Here is a 12,427-nt window from a genome sequence, read left to right as displayed (position 1 = left end):
GACGAGATGATGCTTCATTTTTTTTCTTCTTTTTCGAAAATTGGCCTGGATTAAAATGGATTAAAAGAGCAATCGATTTAACCGCCAAAAAACCAGCAATTTTTCAAGAACAACATACATGGTGCGGGTGTTGTTGGCTGAGCATGTGTTGGCGCATGCGTAGTTGTTGTAGTATGCACAAGAGCGTGATGATTACATAAATCTCCATTGCAGCAATTTCCATCCAACGTCAAACCCACGTGGTCACTCCTTCGACCAAATAAATCACCAGCATTGACATGGAATCTTCTACACACCTATGGCGCATTATTTAATAATTCAGTTTTTGTCATACTATTTTTTGAAAATATTTTTTGTCTAATGTAATAGAAAAAAAATCGATGGACTACATGTACTTTAGTTAAACGCCAAGTGGGCAATATTTTAGCCGTATTTCGGTGGTAAAAAAGCGAAGTTGGTTTTTTATATATTGTTTGCAATAAATCATGATCAGGAACTTACATTTTCATGAAGACATCCTATTTGATAGCCATGTTTTCCATTATCCATTAATTTCTCCAAAACATAACATTGCTGAAAATGTTTAATCTTTGATAATTAAAATTCAAAAGAGGTAATCATTTAGATATATTCTGATTACTAAAAATAATTTTACTAATTTGAGCTTTTGTTTCAATATTAATTAAATAATAAGGATACAATATATTAGATAAATATCTGTAAAAATCAAAATTAATTCTACATAAAGATCTTTCTTTAATAACAAACCTCCCCTGGTAAACAGACAGAACTGCTGGTACAGTTTTCTGGGGATTCCACAAAGTGACAGGAATAACACTCAGCTACAATGTTTTCATTTATAAAAAATCTGATATATCGATTGCATTACGAGAAAGTTATATTCTCTACGTTAAAAAGACATAAGAGAGGAGGACCTTGTCTTTTATTTAAGAAGACATGAAAGAGGAGGAACCTGTATCAATATATAGGAAAATGATTGCATAATCATGCTCAAATTGCTCTAAAATAGATAGATAATATATTTCTTTTAATAGCTTTTTCAAACACTTACAGCATTTCCCACAGGTGCGTGGACAGGCCTGTACAAAACAATCATCACTACACATGTTCCTTTTGAGAGTAGCAAGTTTTTGACAGGAAGCGGTGTCAATATCAGCACATGCTTAAAAGATAAAATCAGGAAGTTCTTTTACGAGTATAAGATATATACACTTAATTCTGACAGGTAGGATTTTTTGATATAGCAAGTTAATAATGTAATCCTGACATGCTGACGAACATTTACATTTGAAGACAAGCGATCTAATCTGTTTTATGTACTAGTACCTTAGTAATTATCTTAATTACAGATAAAATTCATTGACATTTTATACTCCTCGTTGTGGACGTAGATTGTCCGAATGACATTAATACAAAATATTTATTAAAAATCAAAATTTATCAGATAGAGACTTAAACATTGACATGCTGTTGAATTAAAAACATAAGCATCCTTTCTCTCAGTACTATTTGAGAACATTATATAAATATTGCATGTAGTTGAGTGTAACATTGAAATTTTCACCCCAAGAAAACCATTGTCAACCGAGGCGCAGCCGAGGTTGACAATGGTTTTCGAGGGGTGAAAATGTTCAATGTTACACTCAACTACATGCAATATTTATTACATTATACTGAATGTTTTATACAAATACATATAACAGTGAACCGTGCGCGTATAAATTCTGCGCAGTCGCTATTTTTTGGAATACCACCCGTCGTCAAGCAATGTTGACTGTTGCTGCGCTGGAGGGCGTGGCTTCATTATTCAGCGGGTAGTAGTGTTTTTTAACAAATGTTTCTCGACCAATCAGATTCAACTTATTTCACATGAAGTATAATATTAACAATTGATGTTCAACTATATACCCCTTTTTATCATTATATGAGGGGTGATCAAAAAGTTCGCAAACTATCTCTATATCTACAAAACCACAATTCAGATTAGAATGAAATTCGGTACACACATAGCCATACACAAGGTCTATAAATAGCATATGCTGAATAAATTTTCTCTCCTTGTTTTTGACGTCACAATGTGAAAATGACGTCACTATTTAGGTCACTTGTGACGAAAAATGGTTGTCTCAGTCGAACTCGTTCAACAAACGACTGTACAATTTATTGTAATATCTTAGAAATCCCTCTACAGTATCATATAATAATTTGTACACAGTTTATTGAGATAAATGAGTTCCTATAAATTCAATTAATGATTGGATTAATCGTTTTAGTGAAGGAAGGCTGATGGTTAAAAATGATATTTGTCATCTTGCCCAGTGAAAGCAAGTTTGAAAAGATATGTATTTTTAATTAAGCAATTTGCTATCAAAGACCTCCAATTAGCACTTAAAATAGTTGAATATTTGAACAATGATATAAGTATTAAATACCTAAGATATTGTTTACTTTAGATTTTAAACATATTAGATATGATAAAAAGGATGCAACCATTCTCTATCCACCTTGAATAAAGGTCTCTCCTGAGACAGAAGGTTTGTGTTTTAATGGTCGCCATGCTTATTTTTGGAAAGGATGTTATTTTACCCCACCTCTGTCGATTTTTCCGTGAAATCCTGGCTTACGATTGGTTGGAGTCTGTCACGTGAAGGCGGTGGATTTCTTATACCCGGTCAGTTGTAAATCCATACCCGGTCAGTTGTAATCTATACCCGATCGATGTATTACGTCACAAACACAAACGTGACATCATAATGGGCAGAGTATAAGCGTGATGAAGGATTTAGCAGAGAAAACCATTTAAAAACTACAGATAAAACGTAAATGTTACATCGGTGGGGTAAATTCGTTACATAGTCTTTTAGTGACAGGGTATGGGATGATACCTGGTTAGTAAATTTCATACCTGACTCGGCTCCGCCTCGCCAGGTATGAAATTTACTAACCAGGTATCATCCCATACCCTGTCACTAAAAGACTATGTAACTAATAATCCACCCATTCTGTTGCCGAGATATGACCATTTCTGACAAATTAATGTTCTTGTCATAAAAATTAACTCACATGGAAAGAAATATAAAACTCGGAAACTCTTTTAACTGTTGTGACAGAACGCTACGGCGGGGGTCACGTGACCGCTAATATCACGTGATTCGCGCATGCGCAGAATGGTGGTTGATGTGCATTAAAATCGGGGAGGATTAATTCAAAATATAATCAGCATTAAAACCAAATATTGTTTCTTGTATGGAAGTTATTCAATTAGTTTGCGAACTTTTTGATCACCCCTCGTAATTGCTATTAAATCTATCCTTTGTCTATGAAGATATAATTTTTAAGAAAGTTATATTAAAAATCCAAATAAACACCAGTTGATGAAGTCGTAGACGTCGTTGTTCCGTCTGTGGTAGGTTTGTCCGGTATGGTTCCTGTCATTATAATAATCTGCCTCTTCCCCTTTACTGGCTCATGTCTGTTACACAGATCAGTACTGCAGCACTCGCCGTCAATACCATGCCTCTTCTTCTTACCCACCAGGATGGGGGCTCCTCTAGTGGTGGACGCTTCTGTCGTAGGTTCTGTCGTGGCTGTGGTCTCTGTTGTGGTGGCCTCTGTTGTGGCAGCTTCTGTTGTGGTTGCTTGTGTGGTGGTCATGTATGTGGTTGATGTGGTGGTGCTCGTTGCACCAAATAATGAAACGCATACCTTGAAATAATAAACTAGCATGAAAATTTAGGTGTAGACAACAGACGGGGATCGATCTCAAAACACATTTCAAAACGCTTGTCCATCAGAAGTAATTGAAAAGAAATTTAATTGATAAACCAAGTGATTTTCTTAAGGAACCACTGTCTAGTTAGTATAGTATGCCAGATAGTATGCCAGGGTATCAACGATAGTGGGAAACATGAGAAAATTTGCATAACGGGCGAAGCCGGTTGACTCCCATGCCAATTTCTATAGTCCTAATTCCTTGTCTACTGACGTCAAACACAAAGGCAGCCGCATGAGATCTACATGCATATGTGGCCTCCTTAGCGTCAGACACAGAGACATGCGCACGAGATTTGCATGCATATTAGGCCTCCTTAGCTCGGAGCCTCCAAACTTATCGACCTGCCTAAATTACATTCGGGTAGATTATCAAGAAATTAACTCTGCTAACTTTCAAAGAGTTATCACAGAGAAAAAAATATAAATGGAAATATTTAGAAATAATCTCAAGTTGATGAAAAAAAGTACATTAGCAGTCTCCTTTAAAGTCATCATTTCGTAAGTTTTATGGACGACAATGACCTTGTCACCAAATACAATTTTTTATTGAGTCAAATGTTGACTAACGTTTTTCATACTAACTGTTAGTCCATAATTAGTCTCCTACCGATTAAACCGGAGGGGACAATAGGTTTCCTCTGCGTCTGTACGCTTGTCTGAACCTCTCTGTGTGTCAGTCTGTCCTATTTGTTTTTTTTTGCACTTCTTTCTAAACGCTTGTATTGAGCTGATATTTAGTATGTAAGTGTATCTTGATGAGTAACAGATCAAGTTTCAGTGCCGTTTTGTTTCATTGATTTTTGACGGAATTATGGAAGTTTTAATTTTCATAATATGGCTGAAGATCGTGTTCATGCTGCACTAAATTTATGATCCAAACGAGATTGTCATGTTAAAAATTATTGATTTAAAACTTGCTTAGTAGCTTGATAAGGAAAAACTCAATAGAATGTACTATCGTTAAAATGACAAATATATCCTACAGACCCGGTTTAACGACAGAATGCATTCTGTATATTGGCTATATTTAGCAAAGAAAAAAAGAAGATAAATATAACTCGGTACTTGCTAGTTTCGAATGTCAACATGGTTAATATGAAGCAAAAAAAAAAAAAAGACGTTGAAAAAATGAGTCAAATTTTCTTTTTTATGTGGATTATGTTTTCAGGTGAAAGGCATGGCAACCTCCAAATTTTAACATCAAGTACATTTCCCTGGGCCATCATTTTTGCAGTAGAACATAAATACTTTCAACATAAATATTTTGGAGTTATTTTCAATGCAAATCCTTTTATATTCTTAAAAATCGTTTCAGAGTGATTGTCATTCTGAAATTTTTTTTGCTATATTACGAGTATATGGGAGGCATTCTAACTGTGGTGAGGGCTTGTTCCGAGACACAGTCAGATTATTCTAACTAAGTTACAAATTAAACCATAGATCATGTTTGATTTTTTTGCAATTGTTTTTTAACCATGTGTAGTTCGGACCGAAGCATGCACGTATGTATAATGACATTCATAGATGTCTCTCTTTGTAAAACCATATACCTTAAGTAAAGTGGTTCAATTTAGGTCTATGATAAAACAGATCGACTCAATTCGAAGATATTTCATTCATAAACAATTACAATTAATTACCGAAAGCTCCACATTTTGTGGGCACTTTTTTATAAACAGGATATTATAAAATGACATTCTAGATAGAAAAGGGGAACCCGGTAGGGAACATGTATTGGTTATGCAATACTTTCAGAATGCTTGTATATACATTGAATTGACGACAAATTCTTCCGTTATTTTCAGATCAGGACAAGGAGCACACTGTGGGTGTAACCTTAGAGGATGCTCACTCGACAGGACCTGATCCCACCTCTGATGTTTCGGAGGTCCGTGTTTACTCGGCTCCTATTTTGTATTGTTTTATGGACTTTTGATCTTGAATACTGTTCGTTATCTTCATATGTCTGATAAATCTGAAAATTGCTTGTAAAGTTACTTACATCCTTTGTGGCACATCCAAGCTTATAGGAAATTGTAAAGTCTGCTGCGATACCTTCATGTACTAAACAGTCCTGAAAAGTCGTATAACACACATAAACAAAATTACCCAGGTTTAAGCATTACCACACGAACAGATTGCTCAAAAGATGGAATAATACATGCTTTTCGCAAAAAGCATTTTGACAATCCTCTTGTCTTATTTGTACGATTATCTAAAGAAGGTTAATATCTTTTGTTTAAAAAAGGTATTCAAATTTTAATATGGAAAATGCATAGACTAAGTCGTTATAAATAACATTTAATGATACAGATAAAAATTGAATTATAAGCATCGCTTGAATTTGTGTAAATACTTACATAGGTCAGATCCGGACATATTCTTGTTGTATTGCAATCATTTAAGGAGGAGACATCGTTGCAACTATAACATTTCCTTGCTTGAGTAAGATGTTTGGAAAAAAACATTTCAATTATATCAACAACAAATAAAAAGTGTCTTGCAAAACGTTAAATACAAACAAATAAGGTTGTATGAAGGTACTGTAAAATCACATTATTTCGAGGGGTCAAATTTTCCTGGTTTGAGGAAAATGTGTTGGTTTATGGGGATTTGATTTCGTGGTTGAAGAATTGTTCAGTAGTAATATATGTGAAATATTATGGTAGACATAAATTACTGGATCTCTTCATACCTTGAAAACCTCGAAAATTAACCCCCATGAAAATTAGTGATTTCACAGTATATGGTCTGAAGGTATATAGGACTTACAATAACCATTAACTTAAGTATAGTGAATAAGTTGATAATTTATATTTTTTTAAATTATATATGTTAAAATGGATCAGACGATTTGTTTTTGGTACTCTTCAACTAAAATACTTGATCATTTGTTAATATTATTATATTATATTCAAAATACTTTTGATTTTAGTAAATAAAGTATCATCTTTCATTACAACAAGAATTAAACGCTGTACACATGAAAGCAATTTAAAAATTAAATGAAATAAACATATGAAAATGAAACAACATACGGCACTTATTGCAGGTCCTCGGACATAGTTTTGAAAGACACGTGTCATCACAAACACTGACTTTATTATTGAATGTCCGGCAAATATCCTCATCTATGTCGTCACAAGTAGATTCTAGTCCCCACACCACCCCAAGGAAACATAAAAGCACGCCTAGAAATTATATTCAGAAACTTGCATTTCAAAACACCAATACTACTTAAGTGTTGTCATCGTTAGTCAAAAATATTTCTTTGCTACTACGACTCAAAGAATATAATGTTCTTTTTTTATGAATGCAACTTTATGTCACGTCAATACAAACAAAGCTGTCCATAATATTCAATTATATGTAAACAATATAAGTGGATAAACGCTAAACATTTTTAAAATATGTTTCAAGGATTTTGTAGAAATGTTCATAAAATATACAGTAGGATAATGCTTACCTACAATATGCCTCATTGTAAATCGTGCATTTGAAATTTTCCACACAAGTAAAAGATTACCTACCAATGTATAAATCGTGACGATAACGCCTACGTTTAAATGTACTTAAATCAGAGATAATGTAAATTTACAGGATTCACAATTCATTGTTACAACAATTCTAGGGACTAGATACTTATCATCACTTATACATCAATACATATACTTACCTATTTTTTCTGACGTTTCATTGACCTGAATTTCCAACAGTCTAAAGTAGTAAACCTAAACTTTCCAAACATATTTTGTTTGTAAAGAAAAGGTATTATAGGTGTTTTATTTTTTTAAAGGAATTATAAATCAAATTGATTAACAAAGCAATCCAACTATGAAGACATATTATGCATTTGCTGCAGAAACCAGCACAATACTGTAAATCACTTAATTTTTGCGAGATAGTAATTGCCTCTTTATTAGCGAGACAAAATTTTCACAGATTTTGGTCATTGCTCTATATAATCTGAAAGAATAATATACGCGAGAATGATATTTTTGCGAACACATTGCCTTTCGTAATAACGCAAAAGTTCTCCCGAATAAACTTTGATTTATGGTACATCAATCAGTGTTTGGGTCAATTACTTTCGAAAAATCTTCAAATTAGATTATAAATACTACTGATTTTAAAAGAAATCGACAACAAGCTTATTACTACGGAAGCCCGCTGAGGCCAGTTTAGATAACGAAATATTTTTACGCAATAATTATTGCGTTTAAACGCAATAAAAAATATTGCTCTCTCTGAACAGGCTTTAACAGGCTTCCGTAGATTACGTGTACTTTCATTTTGTAGTGTTATTCAATACATTTGATTACTTTTCCTTCATGTAATCACGTGTTTACTCAAGATCGTACAAAATTTTATGAGGATTCTTATCGCGTTCCCAATTAATTTGTTCATCTTCTTACATTTAGTTATATGTTTGTTGTTCAAGAAAGAATTGTAACTTTGTGCAATCATCGATTGAAAGGGAATTCTGAGATCTCCATGGCACTTGATCTCACCTTTGTTGTTTATGAGGTCAGTGTTAATGACTTGTGAGTGTGATTCCGGTTTGTTATCTTTTTTTCATTACTAGTATACACTTTTTAGGTTTTTTCAATTTCTGCTATTATTTAAAGCCGCTTAGTCCGATTCTAAATCGCGAAAAATATTTTCGTTTCACTTCTTGAAAAATAATTGTCCATTGTTTCAACTTTTGTCAAATTATATCCCCTATGTCTTTTTCTTTTAAAAGATATCAAAATTCAAAAGTTAAAAAATAATTTTTGTTAGGTCAAACAAAAAATAATTCTATGTTGATATCGCGTGAAATCACCTTCGAAAAATTCAAATTATCGCTTTTATCTCATGAAGAACAAACCCGAGCATTTTTTTTTCCACAACAAAGTACTTATACCTGTACACGGACAGTATTTTTAGCCTTCGTTACTAAACTTCCTTTAAAAAATCTTTAAAGATATCTGATTTTCTTTCATTCTTTTAAATATGCATATCAATAAAAATTACTATGGATTATATTCAATTAATTTCTTTATTCTTAAAAGATATATTATGACTTAGGCTTCCACTAATGGAAAAAAACACTCGGGTTTGAATTATCTTCATAATTAGATATAACCGATAAATTTATTTTTTTTTCAAAGGTGACTTCACAACAGATCTTAAGGACATTGGCAACGTTTCTGGTTTTCGTATAGGATTTTTTAAGATTTTTTGAACAGGTTTAATGGTACCAAACATATTCAATTCAGGTCCTTTTTACCCATCAAGGCAGCCTTCCTTTAGAGATTTTGTCAAATCAATGTTTTTACAATTTTCAATGCATTTCTAATGTAAAATGTTGATAAAATGGCCCTATATTATTTTCAACCATACGTTTTCTCCAAGACCCATTTATTTCATAAGGTTTATACATGAAATACATTGTTGAAACCTTATTTCCGATGACATGCATAGACTTTGGCTGAAAATGAAAATATTGAAAGAAAACACAGAAATACTAGCACTGTTTTTTAATTTTCAGTTACTTCCCTTCACTTCTAATCAATATTCATTATGATCAAGAGACTGGTTCTTTGTTTCTATTCTATAATTTACTTTATTGGAAGCGAACTGTCATAAAACATTTTAACAAGGATTTATAGTAACTTCTAATGGTGTCTCATTCACATAACCTATAGAATCGTTCTCATTCGGTCTACCTGGCTATCACCACTTTCAGCAAAATTAATTCACATCTTTGCACTTCCCAGCATTCATGTACCTATTCTAAATGACGGCCTGTTGACTGTCTGCCCCCTCAGCACAATGTAAACAAACCCACCGCTGTTTTTCTTTTATTACTGTAGAGTTGGATATATCCCATAAAAAACACACTTGCTTTTGTTTACTTCTCAGTCTGTAACCTATGCTTTATTGGTTTTCAGCGCCTAGAGAATTCCATACGGGAGATCACTCTCAATGACTTTTTTTCATAAGTGAGAAAACCTATGTATAAACCTTTGTTTGTCAATAAGGTTTTTGATCTATTTTTCTTGTAAGGATTGTTGTAATAAACTATAAAATAATTTTAAAATTTATTTTTATATTATTATCTATGAAATGACGTACTTTTATTGTGCAAGATAATATGTGTCTGTTTCGGATTAAGCGGCTTTAAATGGATTTCTTGTGTACGTCTACATGTATTTTAACTGATCGTCTTCGTACAGTTCCATATATCATTTTTATTATAACATTGAAAAAAAAAATTATTAATAAATCAAAATAGAAAATGTTGAATTGCATTAATGGATGCAAGGTAGATTTACTTACATGCATACCTGCATTTGATTGTTTAACTTCTAGTTGCTAGATGTTTTTTATGAGAATTACAGAATTGAAGAGTCTTTTTTGTCCAATTTTGCCCCGCAAGCTATGCTATATTTATCGGTATTCTATTTATAAAATACATTTCTTTTGGAAAATCATCAAGGCTCAAGCAACATTTTATATGAGTGAGAAAAGGGTTTATGAACCTTAAATAACTAAAGTATATGTAATGCAACATCAATACTCTACTGCATTAGCGTAAAAAAAATCATTCCACATGTAGACTAAATGGTGCGGACGTTAAGTTTGCAGTGTTAGAAATCTTAATGAAAACATTTATGTTTACGTGAACTTGACTTTATTCTGGTGGATATCATATAAATTAGAAACAATAAAGATTTTTTGATGAGCATACAATTTTAATTCATTGGAGCCTTACACAAAGGCCGTAGAGAATCAGTACAATCTTCAGCATGAATACCTAGACGAGTAACTTGCACATGGTTTAGGATTGTGTAATCCTAATATTGTGTAATCCCAAATAGTTTAGGCTACCTGCATGTCTTCCACTGGTGTTCCAGACGAATTCGCCATTTCTGTGAGGATCACGAGCTCCAATGTACACGTGGCTCCTTCCAATAACTTAATTATAAAAAATCAAATAAAAACATTATCAGGAAGAATTCTTTGAAAAACTTTTTTTTAAAGAATGGTATTGTCAATCCAAATAAAGTTTAGTTTAAAAATACTTGTTTTCCGTTTCTTATTTCGTTGTCTTTACACTTAATAATATATCTTAAAAGCTGTAATATGGTTTGTGCAATCTTCATTGCGATTATTGCCATTGTAACATTGTAGCTTGAAAGGCACACTTTTTTTTTTAAATAACAGGGATTTGATTTTCAATTTCATAACAATATTCATATTGTTTCTATACATGCAAAGAGATTTAATTACCTTCTCCTAAATAGATTGTCTTCCAATTTATTATAAAGAATTACAACGTATAAAATGAAAACATCGGAACACGTTTTAAAAAAAAAACAGTAGAAGATGAAATATAAAAAATGAAATGAATTATGCAAGTCCATGGCTTAAATACGTATAGTTGAAAGATTCGAAGTAATTTGACATTTTCTTTATTTTGAGACTACTATACCTCGCATATTTTCTACAAGTATACATCCTTTGTTACAATTTTCTGCAACAAATTAATTACATGTACCTTAGATAAGAATTCATTACATAAATCCATAACCTGTTATGGATCTTACCAAAATGTTCAAGCGCTCTGTAATCTCCGTGTGAAAGGGCTCGGCCAGTTTGGAACAGTGCGTCTTGCAAAAGTTCTAAATATTGAATTTCATTTTTGAAAAGGTTCTTCAACTCGTATTAATTTAGATAAAAAAAATAATGTGACTTTGAATATAGAAAAGGATTGTGAATATACATGTACTGTAATTATTCTTATCATAGCATCATCGTAATTTACAGCAGTACTACAAATCATATAACATTTACCATCAACGAGATGGAAGTTTGAAGGACAGTGCATGGTGATTAGCAGCTGTGTAGGCACACGCTTTAAAAGGGAATTGGATTAAATATTTTTTTTTCTATATCATTATACCAATTGAAATTTTTTTTTTTCAATATATATTTTCCGTATAAAAAGAAATGGTGATACAATTTTCCTTTAACATGGATAGTGAATACTTAAGTATTTATTTAAAAGAATTGGTTTCTTACAAGTAAGTGATATATTCCTTTGGTAGAGTGAAATATATGGAGATAACGAACAGTTTTCAAGCTCAAAAGGCCAAAAAACCAATAGAAAATAAGAGAAGAGCAAACACGGACCTAAAAAACAACAGAGTTAGGATCAGGTGCCATGGAGGAGTGAGCATCCCCTGCCGACCTGTCACACCCGCCGTGTGTTCCTAGTCAAGATCGGGAAAATAACAGAAATCTGTCGTCAATTCAGTGTGTGAAAAATGGCCTAACAATTAGTATGAAAAACGTCAGTCAGCATTTGACTCAATGATAAATCGTATTTGCTGACAATGTCATTTTATCGACCATAGAACGTACAAAATGATGACTTTAAACGAGACTAATGATAACCTTGTTTTATCAACATGTTTGTCAATAACTTACCTCTTTGTAGATATTGTAGATACATGTACGTAGAGGTGTACTTTGTTTTGAAGTGGTGTATGCTCTGTAAAGCTATCATTATGTGTTTTAAAAGTTTTAAGAATGGTATGTTAGTGGTCGTCTCAAAATGCTGGTATCTTGAGTTTTTAAAAGC

General features: G+C 32.6%; 1 protein-coding gene across 1 annotated transcript; it reads right to left on the bottom strand.

Moving 5' to 3' along the window:
- Window positions 1-118: 118 nt before the first annotated feature.
- On the bottom strand, window positions 119-7,343 carry LOC134278425 (uncharacterized; the record flags this gene model as incomplete). Its single annotated transcript, XM_062760738.1, has 9 exons — window positions 7,262-7,343; window positions 6,834-6,986; window positions 6,156-6,235; window positions 5,798-5,869; window positions 3,390-3,726; window positions 1,073-1,183; window positions 769-842; window positions 502-573; window positions 119-296 (listed from the first exon to the last, which is right to left on the bottom strand). Coding segments are annotated over exons 1-9 (1,093 nt in total), but the record flags the coding sequence as incomplete, so codon positions are not given.
- Between the last annotated feature and the right edge of the window lie 5,084 nt (window positions 7,344-12,427).

Source organism: Saccostrea cucullata, unplaced genomic scaffold, assembly GCF_032062105.1.
Source record: "Saccostrea cucullata isolate Sc308-1 unplaced genomic scaffold, CSIRO_AGI_Scuc_v1 ctg6359, whole genome shotgun sequence".
Classification (NCBI taxonomy): domain Eukaryota; kingdom Metazoa; phylum Mollusca; class Bivalvia; order Ostreida; family Ostreidae; genus Saccostrea; species Saccostrea cuccullata.
This window is presented reverse-complemented; position numbering and strand designations above follow the sequence as displayed.